This window comes from Cataglyphis hispanica, chromosome 9, assembly GCF_021464435.1.
Source record: "Cataglyphis hispanica isolate Lineage 1 chromosome 9, ULB_Chis1_1.0, whole genome shotgun sequence".
Classification (NCBI taxonomy): domain Eukaryota; kingdom Metazoa; phylum Arthropoda; class Insecta; order Hymenoptera; family Formicidae; genus Cataglyphis; species Cataglyphis hispanica.
Window position 1 is genome coordinate 1,338,281 of NC_065962.1, and position 22,832 is coordinate 1,361,112.

Genomic DNA, 22,832 nt, shown 5'->3' on the forward strand with positions numbered 1-22,832 from the left:
CCTTCGATCCGTTCCTGACATGCTCTGATCCATCTCTATGTCCATCTAAATAGCTGAATCGAACTCCTGACCTTGCCTCTATTTCCACCTGGCCATACCTCTATCTTCAAGAACCTAGATGCTTTACTTCTGATAACTTCCATCTCTTCAATCTTCTCAACATCTCCTTCGATCCGACTTCTACCTTCCTCCAACCTTTGAATCTCCACGCTCTTCTCCTGTCCCTTACTCTATCTTTCCTCTGTAATTCCTGCCTTATAGCCTAGCGTTCCTTATTCCACTCTGACATCGATCTTACATAACTTTCATAGCTCCATTCCTTTCTCTCCATTCCCAATTTCCACCCCATACCCATCACCAGTTTATCGAGAGCCATAATCTTTTCCCCAATCGTTCTTAATTCCTTTTCCTATTCCCCAAACCTGACCCATTACAGCAGCACCCTTCCTTAACCTATCTCTTATCTGTCTTCTATTCCTCTGCATTACATAACCCAAATAAGAGAATTCTTTTACCTCCTCTATCACCTTCCCTTTCCACCTCCAGCTTACATTTCTTTATCTCCCTCCTCCTTTCCTAAATTTTAATATTTTCGATTTTCCTACATTTAACTCCAACCCCTTTTTTTCCAGATAGCCCTCTAACCTCTCAATCATACTCCTCATCCCATCATCCTCCTCCGCAATCAAAACTACATCATCCACGTATGCCAAGGTATAAATCTTCATTCCCTAACTTAATTCCCCCCAACCTCCTCTACTCATTACCTCTTCCATATCCGCCGTCACCAGATTAAATAAGTGAAGGCTCAATGGGCACCCCTGCCTTACTTCTCTTCCCGTCCAAAACCCTGCTCCCAAATCCTCCCCTCCTCACCCTGTTTCTAGTCTCCCTCAAAATATTCTCGCTCCTTCTGACCAGCCCTTCCCTCACTCCCCTCTCTCTCATCGCTTCCACCAATTTCCTCCTATCCACCGAATCAAAAGCTGTTTTAAGATCTATAAAAACGCCACTAATTTTCCTTTCTTCTTGCTCAACTGCCTATTCACTAAATAATTCAGCACAAATATGTTGTCCATCGTCCCTAACCCCTTCCTGAAATCCGTCTGATTCTGCGGCACCAATCCTTTTTCCTCCACCTCATCGTTCAATCTACCTGCCAGCGTACACTTTATAAAGTGTCGGAGTCAGCGACACCCCCTTATACTCTTCTACCCTCCCTCTTCTTTATTATCGACGATCACTATTCCACCTTATCTATCCGATCCTTTCCATTTCTTCCTATTACATATTCTCCAAATCCATATTCTCCACATTCCTCCACGTTCTCCTTTATTTCCGACGATCTCGACGCCGACCATTTGATCGCCGACCTTTGATCGATTTGTCTTTATCCATCCGATCCGGATTGATCTGACATTTATTTGATCGACTTCTATTTTGAATATCGATCCGGATTTTCCATGATGTTTGTTCTTCGCGCTTTCGACGATGATCTCTCGAACTTGTTTTGACCTGATTTTCGGATGCTCGACGCCTTTATGCTTTCGATCATCTTTGATGAGAGTTCTCGATCCTCTCCGACTTTGACCTTCGATGACGCCTCGAGACTTATGATCCGACGATCTGCGCGACTTTGCAGGACCGACCGATCACCTTTGACGGATCTTTATCCACACTTTATCCATCTTGTCCACCACTTCTTTGAGTATTCCGAACCTTCTACCTTTGATCCATCATTTACGATGATCCGCGCGATCGGATCTCTCTTTATCCAACGATTGATTGATGGTCGAGCGATTGATCTCCGACCTGTGATTTACCTGCATCCTCGCATCTTTGTCCCCCAACACATAATCTATCACCGAATTCGACTTCCCTCTGTACGTCCATTCTCTACATCTCCTTTGTATCCATTAATATTGTCCACCTTGCGCGATCTTTCAACAGTCTTTTCCTGAGACTTTGATCTTGACTCTTGCTTCGATGTTTCTTTACTCTGTCACTTTTGCTGAAAGTCCTCGACCATTATGCATTGTCGTTTCCGACCGACGATCGATGACCGAAGTGCCGAGATCTTCGATATTTCCGATATGTCGATGTGCCGACGGACTGGTATCGATGATCGATCTTGATGATCGATCTCGATGATTCGATCGGACAGATCTTTCCGATATTCTTGACGTTTCGTGACGACTTCCGACGAATCTTTATGATCTGATTCGAACGAACGAAGCGAGCGATATTACTTTATCTCGATTTTGATTCGAATCGCCGGATCCTTTAATCGAACGATGTCGATCTTGGATCTCTTGATCTGGAAGCTGATTCTGATCTCGGAGATTTGCCTTTATCTCGAGCGACGATGATCGATGCCGGATGCCGAGATGCGACGATCCGATCTTCGTGATTCTGACTGCTGCCGGATGATAACGATCTTCGACGCAGCGGATGAAAAGCGGATCGATCGCGGATCTCGATGCGACCGGATGATGATTTTTCGAGATTTCGATTGACGCGATGACTTCGAGCTGGATTTTATTGCCGATTGATGTATCGCGGATTTTCGATTTGATTATGCGCGCCGAGATTTGATGCTGACGGATCTCGATTCTGATGATGGATTTCGAGATGATCTGTCCTGATGTCGATTGATCTGATCTGTGCCGACCTGGATGGATTTTGGATCTGCGCCGACGTGATTTTGACCTTCTGGATGCTGATCTTTGACGGATGCTTTGATTCTTTCCGGACCGATGCTGATGCCGACGACGCGTTTTTGATGAATGATTTTGACCTTCGACCGAGCGACGACGAATCTCTTTTCCGTCTGATCTAGATTCGCCTGAATCTGATGCGGAGCGATTTTTCGTTCCTCGACCTGATTTCGAGATGTACTATGCGCATATATCCATGGCGACGCGATCTTGTTCTCCGCGCTCTCGGAAGATTCCTGTCTCTATCCACTAACCCGTCCTACGCTCTTTGTTCTCTATGCTCTATGGCCTAACTGTCACTATCCTACATGACCCTATATTTACCCCTACACCTTCTTCCACCTACACCTTTCACCCTTCACCTCTGCACACACTCTCACACCCCGCATCCACACTATCACACTCACTCCTTTTCCACTCTTCACTTTATCACTCAATAGCTACAAAACACACACGTCAATCCACCTCGAAGCACACTACCCGACACCGGAAACGGAAGTCGAGTCATAACATATAGTCATCAAAAATAATTTTATTTAAAATATGCATCATTTTATATTATATGGCTAATAAATTTATCATTAAATGAATGTATATATAAACGAAATATTATTTTGGTAAATTTGGCATATAATTAGAATTATCTGGACGGCGGTCTATCCTTTTCATAGTAGCTCTATAAACAATTATAAATTAATAGTAAAATTTATAATTATATATTAAATTTTATTAATTTTTTTTATAAATATAATAAATTGTAAATGTTCGGATTAACTTATATTTCACGGATCGTTTTTATTTTTAAATATATTGTAGAGAATACTTTCCTAAATAATACACATTTTGAATTTTGTGGCGCTTTTTCTAGTTCCAGAAATTTTGGATTATCATAATTTTTGCATTTACTTGTATCATTTTTCTTACTTGCGTGTTTATATTTTTTGTTTACATTTGTATCAGTACACTTCCGCTAAGAATTTTTTGTTTTACATTTAATTGTCTTTGTATTATTGCTAGTACGGTAATCACAATTGCTACTTCACGCAAAGCGAGGTTCAATCCTAACCTATGTGTCTAGTTTTCTGATAGAGAAGGGGTTCAAAACATACTTCTTCCATGCATATACTTTTTAATGCGAAATGAAATTCCACATGGGTTTATAACCAGTGATGCCATTTTCGAGGTGCTGCTTCCCTTACGGGAAAAACCCTCAAATATTGAGAATAAACTCTCAATTTTGGGAGTTTACTCTCAAATTTGGGTGTATACACTCGAAATTTTGAGTGTTTACACTGAAGTGTGTACACCAAAACTTTAAGTGTTTAAACTCAAAATTGAGTATGTACATCAAAACATTGAGTGTTTATACTCAAAATTGAATGTGAACACTAAACTTTTAAAAGTTTATTCTTAACACTTGAATATGTCACTGAATAGATGAATATAAACCCTAAACCTTTGAGTGTTATTCACAAGATTGAGTATTTTCAAGAGACAATTGAGTGTTAACTAAGTCATAATTGAGTATTATTATTAACGCTAAAAATGTGAAATGAATCTTGCAAGTTGCCATGTAATATTTTTGAGATATTATTAGAACATGTAATTGTAATATTGAATGATAATGTTACAGCCACATTCCAAAAACATTACAAAACCAATATTTGGTAATCGTACCTACTTTGTTCGTTTACCGCTATGCGGCGTGCGTTGCATTATCCATCTCGCATTTAATTTTAAGTCACGATGATTATATAAAGGTTGTAAAGAGCGGCTAATAAGATTAAAGTATAATAACTAACGATATAATTTGTCTGATGGTCCTAACACAGGGACTTCAGATATTTAATTGAACGTTTAGAAATCGGGCAGATAAATGTCCGCAAAAATTAAAATTGTGTGTTCATTATCTACTTAAGTAAAATGGATCTAAAATCTAATATTTATATAAATAAAAATTTAAGTTTCTCAAATTAAATTGTTTAAATTTAATTATTTTATTATTTACTTAATTATGTTTAAATATGTTAGTGTTTTTGTCATATAATATATATATGTATGCAATAATACTTATAAAAATGAAAGGTTTAGAAAACATATACAAATGTTAAGATAAAAACATCTATATATACTATATTATTATAAATATAATTGCACCGTAATGTATTGCATTGTAGAAGTATATAAATGTTACATTGCAATATTACAAAAAACGGTGCAATATTACAAAAAACAACTTCAGTGTTATCTTCAACTCGAGAGTTAACTTGAGTGTTATTCTCAACTTAAGAGTAACGCTTAAAGAAAGAAAGTTGAGAGATATACTCAAGTTGAGTGTCCGAAATAATACTCAAATTGAGTATTATTTTGAGTGTCTTTTTGAGTGTTCTTTTTAGTGTTTTTTCCATAAGGGCTGCTAGAGTGTAGAGGGGATACGCACAGAAGGGCAAACCATGTACACAATAGAGATACGCATACAAAGGCGAACCGTGTACATATAATGCGCAGAGCGTATCTCCTCTATACGCTATGGTAGCATGACAGCGTCTTGAAAATAGCATCAGTGTTTATAACTTTCCACACAAATCGAGGTTCAACTCAAATCTTTGTATTGATAAGTGCTGTCGTATATAATATCATCACTCGAAATTTCATAACGTAATAACGACCTAAAAAAGTCAAAAGAGCACAGCTCAAAATCAACATTTCATGAACTATTATGCTCTCAAAATTACAATTAAATGCAAGATATGCAATTCGTTACGCAATATTAAATTAAGACATCGCGATTTACTACTAAAAAGTCATTTACTTTCGAACCATAAAAAGAAAAGCAACGAGTTTCTCGAGACCTTAATCCGAATTTAAATAGTAACGCGTACACAAAATAACTGTGAGATTCCACCAAGTGCCGATATTATACGTCACAGAAGCATCATCAAAACGAATTGTACAACACGTAAGCTATTCAAATATATCATTATTACGCGGAATCTTTGTCTCGTGTTTCTCAATATTCGGAGTCCCAACTCCTAAGATGAGTCGAACCCTTGGATCATCCCCAAATTCCCATTGTACTCGGAGAGTATAAATATACACAATAATTTTCTAGTAAGTATGCATAAAGTGGAAAGTTGTAAACCCTTATGGAACATCACTTCGCATTAAAAGGTATATGCGTATGCAATATGTTTCACCACCTCCCCTCCCGGGAGAACTTCACTATCAAAAAATTAGATACATATTAAAAATTAGACATAGTTTTGCGTTGAATCTCGCTTTACATGGAAAGCGAAAAACCCAAGGAGCTACGTCCCTCGAAATGTAAACAGACACTTTTTCCACGTCTGCTTTACACAAATACAACATAAACAAACTTTATTTTTCCTTATTTTATAACAGAAAAAGCATTAAAACTGTGAAATTTTAAAATCACATATATCTCTGGAATCAGAAGAGGGCGCCACAAAATTCAAAGTATGTGTTACTCAGAAATGTACCCTCTACAATATATCTAAAAATAAAAACGATCCGTGAGGTGTAAGTTAATTCGTACATTTACCTAAATAGTTATCAGTTCAGAAAAAAATAAAATATTTAACTAAAAATATTTAATTTTATGATAATTGTTAAAATTTTGTTATTAAATTAATTTATTACTTACTTTCGTAGCCATATTAATAAGCTTTTTAGCCATCATGGAACCAGTTTGTTGTACCATATAAAAATATCCTTTTCTTTTTAAAAGTATATACGGATGGTCATATTCCTAAAATCAACGTCCAAAAATTTCATTTTATAATCATGTTTTTATTTGGACATACACACATCCATGCACATTCACATACATGCATATATGAATATAGTGAATAAAGAAGAGATAAAAGAGAGCATTTGGTGCTAAGCGAACGTAGGAAAGTGACTATATAGCATAAAGAAAGATGCTCAAGATGGCCATTCATAGGCGCTAATATTGACTTCCTTTTACTCTTAGCTGCAGATTGCAATAAATGTCCATTTATTGATAAACGTCAAAAAGTTCAAGATAACTTTCATGTTGTATTTCCGTATATATATATATATATATATATATATATATATATATATATATATACACTTATAAAACAAAGACGAGAAGCAAGGAAATAACTACTTCACTGTTGTTGCGATGCAAAGCATGGCTGTGTCGCTTGTTTATAATTTTATAAAACAGACTACAGTAAAAATTTGAACAGATACATACATATGTATTTATATATTATATCTTTTTAATTATTATTTTTAATATAAAATAAAATTTAATAAATTAGAATTTTTCCCACATTAATGTAATATTCGTATATAAATAAAGAACAACACATTTTGTGAATAATATTATTATTATAATATTATTATTAATAATATTATTATTATATGTCAAATATAAAAGAATCGATTACGAATATCGTCTATACAGGATATTCCGGAACAACCTTCGGTAAAATGACGTATTCCTGATACATTATAAAACGATTTTTCCTTTACCAAAATTTGAATTGAAGCGTAATTTTTGAGTTACAAGCAAAAATAGTTAGCAAATCACGCGTCGAGTACAGAAGGCAGGCAGTCGCTACGCGGTGCGCCGCGAGCGCCCAACGCAGCTGACCGTCCGACGTGTAATTACCACCGCATGAGTCGCTAACTATTTTATCTTATAACATAAAATAATGCTTTAAATAAAATTTTGGTAAAGAAGAAAATGTCTTAAAATTACGTCAGGAATACGTGTTTCTTAAAATAACATCACCTTAGCAAAAGTTGTTCCGGCCGTCGGACGTTGCAATCAGCTGATTGCTACACGTGATGTGTGTATGGCGATCTTGCGATTGACTGAAACCTTCGCATCGTGAATGCAATAATTTCGAAGAAACACGTATTCCTGACGTAATTTTAAGACATTTTCTTCTTTACCAAAATTTTATTTAAAGTATTTTTTATGTTATAAGATAAAATAGTTAGCGACTCATGCGGTGGTAATCACACGTCAGACCGTCAGCTGCGCCGGGCGCTCGCGGCGCGCCGCGCCGCACCGCGACTGCCTGCCTTCTGTACTCGACGCGTGATTTGCTAACTATTTTTACTTATAACTCAAAAATTACGCTTTAATTCAAATTTTGATAAAAAAATTGTCTTAGAATTGTATCAAGAATACGTCATTTTACGGACGGAAGGTTATTCCAGAACACCCTGTATATAATAAATTATTATAAGTTAAAGTTAAATTAAATAATAAAGAATATTTACTTATAGCACGTTCGCCGATGTGAGCATCTCTTCAAGGCTTAACAACAATCAGAGCTTTCAATGCTGAGAATATATTGATGGCGGATTTATGTAGTCATCAAGATCTTCATTCATCTGCCTGCCCCTTTCTCTTTTAGCGACATCCCGAGCTTTTGGCTTCTATATCGATATAATCTATCAACTTTATAGCGGAGTGATAATTGTAGCTTTTACGATCTTCGAAGATTTGACAATAGTCGGTAATATTGGTTTAATGATCACACAGATCATGTCGTTGATAAACATGTTACAGTGGGGAATTAGATAAACGGCTGAACTAGAAAGCCAATTAATTTCAATAGAAAGAATACTTGAATATAGTTACTTGGAAGAAGAGCCAATGATTGACAGTAAGTCAGAAATAAAACTACCAGATAATTGGCCGACAAAAGTCTTGTAGAATTCAAAAATGTGAATTTGAAATACATTCATCAAGGCGACTACATCCTTAAAGATATCAGTTTTATCGTTCTACCGAAAGAAAAGATCGGTATTGTCGGCAGAACCGGCGCAGGAAAATCCTCTCTGATTAATGCTCTCTTTCGTTTAGCTTGTATAGAGGGAGAGATTCGTATAGTTGATATATCCACTACCGCGATTGCTCTGCACAATTATCGATCAAAAATCAGTATTAATCCTCAAGAGCCATTCTTATTCACTGGCAGTCTACAAAATCTTGATCCTTTCGATCAATATTCTGACTCTATATTGTGGCAAGCTCTTCAAAATGTTGAATTAAAGGAGATAATCTCTCAGATGGCCGGCGGATTGAATACGAAAATATCCGACGAAGGATTAAATTTCAGCATAGGCCAGAGACAATTATTTTGTTTCGCGCGCGCTATTATCAAGAACAATCGAATTATGATATTGGATGAAGCAACTGCTAATATTGATCCTTACACGGATTCTCTTATACAAAAGACAATTAAAACAAAATTTATAAATTGCACTGTATTTACTGTAGCTCATAGATTGAATACTATTATGGATAGCGACAGAATATTTATAATGAATGCTGGGAGTCTTGTGGTAAGTCGTATAAAGAATTAAAAAGCAAGACGATTTCAATAATTTTGACGATACTATCTAATTACGATACGATCTAATTTGAGTATTATTCATCATATACTAAAAAATAATTATACAAAGTAGTAAAGACGCGATTTTTAGTGTTCGAAAATTATACTTTCGTATACACATACACATTCACACTTATATTACATTCACAATCATTTTTCTCCTCCTCCTTTGCCTCCCTCTACCTTCTACTCTCCTATCTCATAAATCCACTTACTCATTTATTTATTCATTAACGTTTATTCATCCATATCCACATACGCGCGCATATATATATATATATATATATATATATATATATATATATATATACAACTTGATTCAGAACAATTATTTGCCCTTAAAGGTCGTATTCCTAAATGAATTCTAAGACAATTTTTCCTTTACGAGAATTTCGTCTGAAGCTTAGTTTTAAATTAAAAAAATAGAAAATTACTGGACGAGTACAAAAGGTATGCAAGAGCGGTGCAACTCATCGTCCAATGTGAGGCGCTCGCTATAGCTGATCGAGCACTGTAGCGTTACATCGCCGCCCCTATCTATCTTCTATACTCGTCCTGTAATTCGCTAACTATTTCTCTTTATAATTTAAAAACTAAGTTTCAGACAAAATTTTTGTAAAGGAAAAATCATCTTAGAATTCATCAGGAATACGATCTTTAAGGACAAATGCGTGTTCTGAATCATTCTGTATATGTAAGTATATATGTATTGTATATGCCGATATTTTCTAAAACTGAAAATTACCGTGGTTTGCAAGATTCTGGATATTTTTCTAGAAAATGATAGATAAACAAACAAATTAAGAGTATAATGCCCAAATATTGTGTACAAGTTGTTCTGTAAAGTCAGCACATCACTTGCTGATGACAGATTCTTGGAATCAGTAAAAGACAATTTTTCTTGATAAAAATTCAGACATATCAATAATTTCCAAGTTATAAGCAATTAAAAAAAAAATTTTTACAAATTAAAATTTGTAAAGATTTAGAAGATTAACATAAATTATATTCTTCAGTTAATTCTAAACAGAGTTTACTTAACCAAAAAATTTAATTCAAGATTTAATTACAAAAATATATGGAACATTGGAAATTTGCAAAAATGATTATCTCCCTTGATATTTTCACTGAGGAAAAGTCGTTGGGATAGTCCCGTTTGCGCATATTACGGATCGGACAAAATTTCCCGATCGGATACAGATCCGATCAGACACTGTAACATGTACTTTGTAAGTTCTAAAGCGAGGTCCACCCTGCGTACCGGTGGGATGGGTGCGAGAGAGGGCCGAAGGCCTCTCTTGCACTCCCTCCCCTCCCGTGTGTATGTGTGTGCGCGCGCGCGTGCGTTCTTCCTGTCCATGCATGTACTTTGGTATAGCGTCTGTGTCGGTGTCCGAGCCGGTGTTCAATCGAGCCTGTGTCCGATCGGGCCTGTGTTCTATCGGGCCGGTGTCCAATTCGCAGCCATATGTGTCCGATCGAAACTGTGTCCGATCGAGCCTGTGTCCGATTGGGACTGTGTTCTATAGCAACAGTATCTATCCAATCGGAACTGTGTCCGATTGGATCTGTGTCCGATCGAGCCTGTGTCCGATCGAGAAATTTTGTCGTGTCCGATCTATAATGTGCGCAATCGAGATTCACTCGTACATATTCTGTGTACGCATGCACACTCATCTATGTACATGTATATATATATATATATATATATGTGTGTGTGTGTGTGTGTGTGTGTGTGTGTGTGTGTGGTGTGTGTATACAGAGTGTATCAAAACAAGTATTGTGTCCTTAAAGGATGGTATTCCTGAATGAATTCTAAAACAATTTTTTCTTTACGAAAATTTGATCTGAAGCTTAGTTTTTAAATTATAAAAGGAAATAGTGAGCGAATTACGGGGCGGGTAGATATGGTAGGCAGGGGCGGCACAACTTACCATTCTTTGCAGGCGCTTACGCGAGGCGCTCGCTACAGCTGACTCGAGCGCTACAGCGTACCCATCCCGTAAATCGCTCACTATTTCCTTTTTTAATTTAAAAACTAAGCTTCAGACGAAATTTTCGTAAAGGAAAAATAATCTTAGAAATCATTCAAGAATACGATGCTTTAAAAACGAACGATTGTTCTAAATCACCCCGTTACAGCACTTCGAACAGCTGTTTGCTATACGCGATGAGTGTGTGTGTGTGTGTGTGTCCATGTATGAGAACGTGTACGCGTATTACATACATACATACACTTTTACACACATAACACTCTCTCTCTCTCTCTCTGTCTCTGTCTCTCTCTCTCTCTCTCTCTCTCTCTCTCTCTCTCTCTCTCTCTCTCTCTGTCTCTGTCTCTCTCTCTCTCTCTCTCTCTCTCTCTCTCTCTCTTACTCGCTCACTCTTTCTCGCTCTCTAATGCTTGCTCGCTCGCTCGCTCGCTCACTCACTCATTCGCCCTCTCACTGGTTCACTCACACTTATTACGTAAAAGATACATAATACACCAAGTACATAAAAAAATTCTAATTTGTACGCAAAAGTTACTAACAAAAATTTTAATATTTATCCTTAAAAAATAATTTTTAAATTTTGCAGAAAAAATATAAATTTTTATAATAAATAGTTATTACAAAAAGTAGTAAGATCCCTTTAAAAAAACTTTACAAAGGTATTTTTAAAAAAGCCAAGTATATAAAAAATCCTATCTTGTAAGTAAAAATTACTGACAAAAATTATAATATTTTCCAAAAATAACTTTTAAAATAATTTTCCTTTGAAAAATAAGTTTCTCTTAAAAATCTGAAATCAAAACTAAATATGAAATGAATAGTTAACTAGCCAATTACATAGAAACAGTTCAGTTTTTAAAAGTTGTAATTTTGTAACGACCTGTGTCGTTACTAAAGCCTCGCGGACCGTCCACCCGTCCGCAAAGAGGCCGGCGCTTGGCGCCCGATAAAATTTCACATATTCGCGCCGTTGCGAGGCAGCGAGCCCACCGTATGAGCCGCTGCTAAGCAATGCAATCCCCACTAGGGCGGTGCGAGCCTAAGTAAGGGAAGCCGGCCGAGTATATAAGCCGGCTCGATACGGCTCGCGGCACCATTCCCTGGTCCCGATCCTCGGGACACTCGAAGCCTCAGAACGCTTTCTGAGTCTCCAGTTGACCGATCCTTATCCCGTTCCTTTAACCTGGTCTAGGAGACGAGTGCTCTCGTCTTCGGCCGAGTGCTCTCGGCGTCCAGTCCTGTCGATGCGAGGGAGTGCTCTCCCTCACACCAACCACCTCCGGCCCGGGGGACGAGTGCTCTTGTACCCTGTCGAGTGCTCTTGACGACCGGCGCTGTCCGTGATGAAGAGTGCTCTCTTCGTCGCCTCCTCGCGATACCGGCGATTTCGCCCACCGTGCGACGACCACCGATGGTCCGCGACCGGGAGCCTTAAGCTTCGTCCGATTTACATCGCGTCCGCGTCTTTTAAATACCGCGCGTAGTTCGTAAACCATTTATATTAAGCAAAGAGTCCGTACCCGCTCGTGACGCCAAGAACAGCATCTCCAGCGCTCAGTCCTTCTCAGGATAGGTCGCAAAGCACGCCGGCTGGTCCCTAATCCTTTTCAGGATAGGCCGCCGAGTAGTGCAAATTCTCGGCTCCGGACGTCACGCCCTGACACGGTTTTCCGTTAAGTGTTCAGATTCGATTTAGCCGTCCCCGATTTTGTTAGCCGATTCAGTTTCCTTATTTTCTCATATACCGTTAGCAATAAGCGATTCCTCTCATATCAATTTGCTGCTTCTGTTATTATGGGCTTATTCCATTCGTTTGTTCTTTAAATTAAGTTCCGCTATTCTAGTATTAGAAACCCGGGTTCCGTTCTCCAATTGTATTCGCGAGTCCTATGTATTGACCGATTCTGTTGTAGCATATATTCATACGAATAAATCATTGTTATTTGTTGAGTGTGTAATTTGCGAGCCCGCGAGTCTCTTCCTTCTCCCAAATCCTAGAACCGGCGAGCCGATCCGTGGCGTCGGAAAAGGCAGTTCGTTACAATTTAAAATAGTATTTGTCAAAAAATCAATCTTGCGTTTATAGAAATATTATAGATTTTCACGAAAAAATTAGAATGCATTTCATTTCTATCAAGACATTATATTATTATGTACCCTCTATTATTATATACCCTCCATTTAAATAAATATTTTGTATAATATATAAAGTACTATTATGTTGCGGATTTTATTATAAATAAGTAAATCATAAAAAACTTCTTAATCCTTACTGAAATAATGTTGATCATATTGATAACTAATTTTAAATTTAAAAATGCCTTGTGCCAAATTGAACGATTTATTGTAAAATTAATCAACTTTACCAGATAAGTCCGAAGCGAAAAGGATAAAGATTAAAGCGACATACAAATACTTGGCGTGCTCGATGTGAAATAAAAAATTGCAAAAATATTATTATCAATATATTATATCAATATATCAATATAATATGTATTATTATATCATTATCAATACATTAATATGACATATAATTCGATGGGCAAGCCAAGTAATTGTGTGTCGCTTTAATCTTCGTCCTTTTTGTTTCGGACTTATCTGGCAAAGCTGATTAATTTTACAATAAATCAATCAATTTGGCACAAAGCATTTTTAAATTTAAAATTAGTACTCAATATGATCAACGTTATTACAGTAAGGATTAAGAAATTTCTTATGATTTACTTATTTATAATAAAATCCGCAACATAATAGTACTTTATATATTATACAAAACAGGGAGAGGAGGAGAGGGTAGAAAAGTATAGGGGGGGGGGTGTCGCTGACGCTGATCCTTTATAAGGTGTATGCTTCGGTGCTGGCAGGGGTAGATTGAGCGATGAGGTGGAGAAAAAAGGATTGGTGCCGCAGAATCAGACGGGTTTCAGGAAGGGGTTAGGGACAATGGACAACATATTTGTGCTGAATTATTTAGTGAATAGGCAGTTGAGCAAGAAGAAAGGAAAATTAGTGACGTCTTTTATAAATCTTAAAGCAGCTTTGATTCGGTGGATAGGAGGAAATTGGTAGAAGCGATGAGAGAGAGGGGAGTGAGGGAAGGGCTGGTCAGAAGGAGCGAGGATATTTTGAGGGAGACTAGAAACAGGGTGAGGAGAAGAGAGGATTTGGGAACAAGATTTTGGACAGGAACGGGAGTAAGGCAGGGGTGCCCATTGAGCCTCACTTATTCAATTTGGTAACGGCGGATATGGAGGAGGTAATGAGTAGAGGAGAATGGGGAGGGGTTAAGTTAGGGAATGAAGACCTAACCTTGGCATACGCGGATGATGTGGTTTTGATTGCGGAGGAGGATGATGGGATGAGGAGTATGATTGAGAGGTTAGAGAGCTATCTGGAAAAAAAGGGATTGGAGTAAATGTAGAAAAGTCGAAAATATTAAAATTTAGGAAAGGAGGAGGGAGAAAAAGAAATGGGTAAGCTGGAGGTGAAAAGGGAAGGTGATAGAGGAGGTAAAAGAATTCTCCTATTTGGGTTATGTAATGCAGAGGAATAGAGGACAGATAAGAGATAGGTTAAGGAAGGGTGCTGCTGTAATGAGTCAGGTTTGGGGAATAGGAAAAAGGAAATTTAAGAACGATTGGGGAAAAAGATTATGGCTCTTCGATAAACTGGTGATGGGGTATGGGGTGGAAATTTGGGAATGGAGAGAAAGGAAGGAGTTGGAGAAGCTACATGAAAGTTATTTAAGATGGGTATCAGGAGTGGAATGAGGAACGCCAGGTTATATGATAAGGCAGGAATTGCAGAGGGAGAAGTTAAAAGGTAGGGACGGGAGAAGGGCGTGGGGGTTCGAGAAAAGGTTGGAGGAAGGTAGGAGTGGATCGGAGGAGATGTTGGGAAGAGTTGAGGGAGAGGAGTAAGAAGAAGAAGGATTTATCGAAGTGGGAAGAAGAAAGATGTGGGTTCTTTGAAAATAGAGGTATGGGCCTGGTGGAGGTAGAGGCGAAAAGGTCGGAAGGAGTTCTAGATTTCGGCTATTTTGTGAAAAAGGACATAGAGATGGATAAGAAGGAACGTGGAATAGAAGGGTCAAGATACAACAGGCATGGAAAATCAAGGAATGGATATCAGAATGGAAGAGTGATGGGAGGAAAGGATGGTAAAGGATGGCAATGGAATGGAATGGGGGAACTGGAATGGAAGGATGAAGAGAGTGAAAATGGAAGGATGGAACGGGAGGAGGAAACATGGGAGCAGGTGGGAAGGAGGTGGAACAGGAAGAGGTGGAGGAAAGGACGATGAGGGAAAGAATGATAGGAATGAGATGGAAATGGATAGAAGATAAAAGTTAAGAAGAGGAGGGATAGAGAGAGAAGGCAGACAGACAGAGAGAGAGATAGAGAGAGAGAGAGAGAGAGAAGGCGAGAGAGAGAGGATTGATATGGGATGTGTGAAAGGATTGGAAACATGACATGAGCCGGAAGCGGAGGTCCCAAGTTAGAGTAGGACAAATAGCGTTGTGTGTGTGTATAGGTAGATTAGAGATTAAGTAAGATAAATTAGAATTAAGTTAGTTGTAAGCTAGAGTTAATATAGTTGTAAGTATTTTATGTAAGTGGTTGTAACCCCAAGGGGATTCAATAAATTTTTATATCATCATCATACATACAAATTATGATATTTGTATGATATAAATTAGATATTATCATTCTTTTTGTAGTATATATATCATATTAGAAATATAAAATAATATATTAAAAAAACAAAGATAGAGAAAAAGAAAGAGTTATATTGAAAAATTTTTAATAAATATAAAATATTTTTTTATTATATACGAGCTATCAGAATCTTAATCTTATGTTAAATTATCTCGTAATAAGTAAATAAAACAATTGCAAATTAGTTTTAATAATAAATAAATAATAATTTGGATTCGTAATACATGCATATATTTATTCATATTCATTATATATTATTTTTATGATTTATTCAGATGAGAATAATATTTTTTAATATATATATAATATATATTTAAAAGAGCAAGAAACAAAAGCGAAAGAGAGAGAAAGATAGAGACTGAGAGAGAGAGAGAGAGAGAGAGAGAGAGAGAGAGAGTCACGGAGTAAACAGGAGGGAGGAAAGGAAGAAAAGAAAAATTAAGATATAAAATAAAAAACCTTACAAAGGTAAAAAATACGCTAAGTACATAAAAATCCTATCTTGTACGTAAAAATTACTGACAAAAATTATAATATTTTTCTGTAAAAATAACTTTTAAAATAATTTTTCCTTGAAAAATAATTTTCTCTTAAAAATCAAAACTAAATATGAAATCAATAGTTAACTAGCCAAGTACATAGAAACAATTCAATTTGTAAAAAGTTGAAATTTAAAATAGTATTTGTCATAAAATCAATCTTGTGTATATAGAAATATTATAGATTTTCACGAAAAAATTAAAATGCATTTTATTTCTATCAAGACAGTACATTATTATATACCCTCTCTTCAAATAAATATTTTGTATAATACATACAAATTATTAGTTAAAAATCTTGGCGCTGCTAAATTGAACGATAGGAAGGTATTAATTCCGTTACTTTGTACATTTTCATTGCAGTTATTGTATATTGTATATAAGTAATAATATTTAAATTAAATTATTTGTATCTTTAAGATACGTTGAAATTATTAATTTTAAAACTTAGCAGCGCCAAGATTTTTAACTAAAATTTTTTTATTTTTAATTTTGTATTAATTTGTAATTGTCGCATAAATTTTACAATTTTTAATTTTTATATAAATTTTTAAAATTTTGTTTTATATTACCTTTTTATCAAATTTTTAAAAATATATATAATTAGAATGTTCGAGATTGAAGCAATCTCGAACTTAGCATGTTGTTGCCGCGCGATGCGAGGCGGCGTTTCTTCGACCGAGCGAAAACGCGCGGCAACAACAAACACCGTCGCCCTTCTCGAAGGATCTCAGATGAAATTGTGACAAACAAGTCACAGAAAAACTGTCGGCGGAAATGAGCGAATTTCGGGAACCTTCTAGATCCTTTGAGAAGGCGATGACCTTATAAAAGCGAGCAGAGCTCGGCGCAGTCCGCTAAAACAATCGACGCGTACACGCTATCCTAGTGATAACAGAAATTCGTTTTCGTGGAGAAATATTCGCATATTTCAGTGTGACTACCGGAGTTATTCCGAGACAGACGATTTATCGCTGTTCGTTCGCCGCGAATTACAGTCGTATGACACGTATAATTACTCTTATAAGCAGTGTACATATTATATTCGTCGTAGAATTAATCGCATCTCAATACTCGCGGGTGTGTTTGTCCGTCGGCCGTCTCATTTCGCGCTTATCTTTTGGAGCACGCTCGCTCGCACGTTACGTTTTTACACATAACTTTCGCGCACATTTGCTGGTCCTTCGAGCGGGATCTCGCTATCCGGTGCCTGTGGGTGCAGTGAGTGCAGTGCCTGTGATTTTCGTCGGAGCTTCTTCGATCATCACATCATAAAAGACAAAGATGAGTAAAGACACGGACTCAACCATATGGACGCAATTGGAGCTGTACGGGTGCATTGCACGCTCGTACGAGAACTTGCGGAAGTCGAGGTCCGCCAATCTTTCTGTCGGGCTGGTGGAAGCACGACTCCAAGCCCTGGAAGCCAACTGGGCGAAATTCGAGTTCAACCATGATAAGCTCGGCACGTCCTGGGAGGCCCTACGCGAGACCGACTACGTCAAGAAGGACATGCTAGCGCTAACCAAGGAAGCGTACCTCACGCAGAAAGGCATGCCCCTGGATGCGCTCTGCCGTCTCAGATCTACGGAGAAAACCGAGGCTTCCGCTGCTGGCACACCATCACAGCCGCCGCAAACGACCTTGCCGAAGATACAACTTCCTCAGTTCTCCGGGCTGTATGAGGACTGGCCGTCGTTCCGAGACTTCTTTCAGTCCCTCATTGAGAAGGATGCCTCGGCTACCAATGTCGAGAAATTTCATTACCTCAAGGCGTGCCTGAAGGGAGAAGCGGAACTTCTCATCCGCAGTCTGCCCACTACAGGCGAGAATTTTGATCGCGCGTGGAAGATTCTCACGGACTACTACGAGAACAAGCGCCTGCTCGTGCGATCGTACATCGCGAGGTTCCTGGCGATTCAACGGGTAAAGGGTGAGTCGAGCACAGATTTGCGTAATCTTTACCACGGCGTCTTGAGCACTGTCGGCTCCCTCGAGAGCATCGGTCGACCGATAACAAGCGGCGAGGACTTGTTTGTCCATCTCGTTGTCGATCTCATGGACTCCCGATCCCGCCGAGAATGGGAGAGTGCGATAGGTGACACGACGGATCCGCCATCGTACGCGGAGTTAATTCAGTTCCTCGACCGACGGCTGCACACGGTCGAGTCGTTGCAACCGCCCAAGCCGGAACCGAGTGCCGCAAAACCGGGCGCGACTTCCGGACGTTTTTCGCGAGTGCATCATGTGCGGAAACCGGAAAGCAATCGCGGCCGATGCTCCTTGTATCACCAAGAACATTAGATAATGTTTTGTGACGCGTTCAAGGCCAAGACGGCATCGGAGCGACAGCAGCACGTAGAGACATCAGTTGTGCTTCAATTGTCTCGAGAAGCACAAGTGAGTGACTGCTCGTCAAAGAAGACGTGCTCGATGTGCGATGCGCGTCATTACTCGACGCTTCACGATGCGTGCAAGTTCACCGAAGTCGCCAAATCATCGCTTTCCGCGAACCGACTTGTGAAAGCCGTATCGGCAGTGCTTCTCGCGATGGCGCGTGTCCGCGTGGCCGACAAGTTTGGCGTTCTTCACACCGCTCGAGCCCTCATCGACCAGGGATCCGAAGTATCGATCATCGCCGAGTCATTGGTCCAGCGACTGCAATTGGCCCGGACTCCTGCCTCGACATCCATTGTCGGCATTGGCGGTCAACCTACGGGCGCACGGGGCCGAGTCGAGCTCGCGCTCACGCCGCTGCGCGAAGGTCCGCCGCTGCAGGTCTCGGCGCTCATCCTCAGATAGCTGACGCTCTACAATGGTAGCATCCGAGTGAGTCGCAAGACGTGGCCGCACATCGACGACATCGAACTTGCCGACCCGGACTCTTCGCAGCCGACCCGGTAGAACTTCTTCTCGGTGCGGATGTGTGCGCAGTTATCTTGCAACCCGGTCTTCGACGTGGAGGATGTCAGCAACCTGTGGCCCAGAGGACAACGCTGGGTTGGATTTTCGTCGGGTTCCGTCGGCATTTCAGCCACAACCCGGTTCGCCCAGACTCACCACTGTTGCAGACGACGACCTTCACGGCTTGGTGCAGGAATTCTGGCGACAGGAGGAGGTCGTGGCCAAGACTGTTCCACCCACCACGGACGAGCAAGAAGCTGAGGATCACTTCGTCCGAACACATTCGCGAGACGCCAGCGGCCGCTTTGTCTGCGTCTGCCTTTCAGGCTGCCGCTCCCAGACCTTGCGGGAACCAAGCGCACCGCAGCCCGCTTGCTCGGGCATATGGAGCGCAGGTTCGCCCGAGACGATCAGCTGAAGCAGCTGTATACCGACTTCATGCGAGAGTATGAAGTCCTGGAGCATATCCCCTGCCCAGCCTGCCGGCGCTGCAGGACTGGCCGACTGCTACCTGCCTCATCACGGCGTGATGCGCAAGGGAAGCTCGGCCAAGATTCGAATCGTTTTTAATGGCTCGTCTACGGTTCTTTCAGGAGCCAGCCTCAACAGGCATCTCAAGGTGGACCCCAATCTGTTGCCCGCCTTGGAAGACGTTTTGCTGCGGTGGCGAGCCCATCGCTTCGTGCTGGCGAGTGACATCGAGAAGATGTATCGCCAGATTCTCGTCGCCCCGGAGGATCGACATCTTCAGAGAATTCTGTGGTGCTACGAGGACCAGACTGCTCCGCAGACCTTCGAGCTCAACACCGTGACGTACGGAATGACCTGCGCTCCGTTCCTGGCGGTGCGCTCTCTGCGACAACTCGCCGACGACGAGGAGGCCCACTTCCCCATGGATCAGCGGTGCTGCGCCGGGATGTCTACGTGGACGACATTCTCACGGGCGCACCCTCCATCGAGGAAGCCATGGATCTCCAGCGGCAGCTAACGGAGCGGTGCACGGCGGGCGGGTTTCCGCTGAGGAAGTGGTCGGCCAACGACCCCGCCTATTAGCGCGCATTGCGCGACCGGAGCACCGGACACAACGCGACCGGCTGTCGTGGACGCCGCAGGAGAATCACGCTAATCTCGGCCTCCACTGGCACCCGAGCGGGGACTGCTTTTCCTTCTCCACTCGGTTCATCAAGGTGTCAACTTACACGAAGCGGTCCGTCCTCTCGCTGACGGCCCGCCTCTTCGACCCACTGGGCTGGCTGGCTCCGACCGTCATACGGGCAAAGATCCAGTTTCAGTCCACGCGGCTGCAAGGCTTGGACTGGGACACTCCATTGGACGAGGCCAACGCGCAACAATGGAGCAGGTTCCAAGCTGACCTCCCTCGTCTGGAGGAAATTCGCGTCCAGCGACGCGTGCCCATCAGCGAAGCAGACGCCCGAGTCGAGCTGCATGGCTTCGCGGACGCATCCGAGCGGGCCTACGTCGCCGTTGTCTACGCGAGGACGGAAATCCGCCAAGGAGAAATCAAAGTTGCTCTTGTTTCAGCAAAGACCAGGGTAGCGCCGTTGAGAACGATGTCACTACCTCGCTTGGAGCTCTGCGCGGCCTCGTTGCTTGCCAGGCTAGTGGCGCACCTCCACCAGGCTCTCGGTACAGGAGACGCGCCCATCCATCTGTGGTCCGACTCGACTGTCGCATTAGGCTGGATCCGCGGCCACCCCTCACGCTGGAAGGTGTACGTCGCGAACCGCGTTGCCGAGATTCAGACCTTGTCGGGAGCACACTGGCACCATCTCCCGGGGACGGAGAACCCCGCCGACTGTGCATCGCGGGGAATCTCCCCGAGCGAATTGGTCAGCCATTCACTCTGGTGGAGGGGTCCGCCCTGGCTTTCGGAGGACCCAACATCGTGGCCGTCATCACGGGAGGAAGAGCCCATCGGTGACCAGCCGGAGGAGCGCGTCAGAGCGCACGCTGCCGCTGCGCCGTTTCCAGAGGTGGCCGAACCGGAAGAGCTGACGCGTTTTTCCTCGCTCAATCGCCTTTTGCAAGTGACCGCGTGGTGCCGGCGATGGAGGCGCGTACTTGCGGCTAAGCATCCGCCGCCCGTCGCAACGAGTCTGCCATCGGCCAAGGACACCCTGTCAGCCTCCAAATGCTCGCGTGGCATGGATTCGGGTGGTACAGGCTGCAGCATACAAGGAGTTAAGAACGCTCGCGCGGGGAGCGTCATTGCCGAGCAAAACAGTCTCATCAAGCTTACTCCGTTTGCAGATCCCCTAGGCATCTTGAGGGTTGACGGGCGGATCAAGCACGCCCTCCTGGCGTATGACGAGAGGCACCCGATGATCCTGCCCAGCTCATCTCATTTCACGCAGCTCATCGTCGAGGCATGTCACCGGCGAACCACCTGCACGGAGGCCTCGGGACCCTCAGGCAGCGGTACTGGATCCTTCGAGGACGGCAGCTGGTGAAGGCCGTGATTCAGCTGTGCATCACCTGCATACGCTGGCGGGCGGCCGTGCGGCAGCAGCACATGGGAGACCTACCGCGTCACTCCCGCAAGACCATTCTTGCGAACCGGCGTAGACTACGCCGGCCCCATCCAGCTGCGCACGACAAAGGGTCGCGGACACCGCTCCTACAAGGCCTTAGTCGCGGTCTTCGTGTGCCTGAGCACGAAGGCCGTGCACCTCGAGATTATCTCCGATTACTCGGCCGACGCCTTCCTGATCGCACTGAGGAGATTCACTGCACGGTCTGTCTCCACAGCGACTGCGGCACCAACTACGCCTACGAGGAGATGAGCACCCTCCTCACGCAGATTGAGGCTTGCATGAACTCGAGCTGCAAGCACTAACAAACGATCCGGACGACGTGGCGGCTTTGACTCTAGGACACTTCCTCGTGGGAGCGGCCCTCAATGCCATCCCAGAGCCGCATCTTCTGGGCGATTCAATCGGCCGACTCTCGCGCTGACAACTACTTCAATAAATGCGCGACCATTTTTGGAGCAGGTGGTCGTAGAAGTACCTCCACTCGCTCTCCCAGCGGCCCAAATGGTGGGCCTCCAACAGCGAGGTCCGCGTCGGGCGGCTCTGTCTCATCCGGAGCGACAACACGCCGCCAACACGATGGCCTCTCGCCCGGATCACCAGCGTGCACCCTGGAGACAACGGCCGAGTCCGTGTGGTCACCATCCGCACTGCCACTTCAGAGCTGACGCGTCCTATCGCCAAAATCGTCCTCTTGCCGGAGAGCTGCTCCGACGAGCAAGAGGACAAAGCCGCGCATCGCGGGAGCAATGCCTCTCTTGGCTAACCAAGGGCGCTTCTTCGCCGAAATTCCGGCGAGGCGGGCGGGATTAGGCTCAATTGATAGCTTGGATTTGAATTATGTAATAAAAATATCTTTACTTTTTTTCTACCTATATCGTGAACGAAGATAATATAATGGAAAGTCAAAATGTCTAAAATTTTATTTAAGATACGTCTCCGTCATCATCGCCGCCCCAAGTCCCCAATGCGCATGTACAAAAATTTGTACGGTTGAAGCGTTT

At 41.9% G+C, this 22,832-nt stretch overlaps 2 protein-coding genes across 2 annotated transcripts; both read left to right on the forward strand.

The window, feature by feature from the left end:
* The first annotated feature begins 8,379 nt into the window (after positions 1-8,379).
* Positions 8,380-14,885, forward strand: LOC126851842 (probable multidrug resistance-associated protein lethal(2)03659). The gene is made up of 3 exons (XM_050596182.1): positions 8,380-8,389; positions 8,476-9,071; positions 14,661-14,885. The coding sequence occupies exons 1-3, from the start codon at positions 8,380-8,382 to the stop codon at positions 14,883-14,885; spliced, it is 831 nt and encodes a 276-aa protein (XP_050452139.1).
* A 4,839-nt stretch (positions 14,886-19,724) lies between these two features.
* Positions 19,725-21,747, forward strand: LOC126851843 (uncharacterized). The gene is made up of 2 exons (XM_050596183.1): positions 19,725-20,120; positions 20,389-21,747. Exons 1-2 carry the CDS (start codon positions 19,725-19,727, stop codon positions 21,745-21,747), a joined length of 1,755 nt encoding a protein of 584 aa, XP_050452140.1.
* The last annotated feature ends 1,085 nt before the right edge of the window (positions 21,748-22,832 follow it).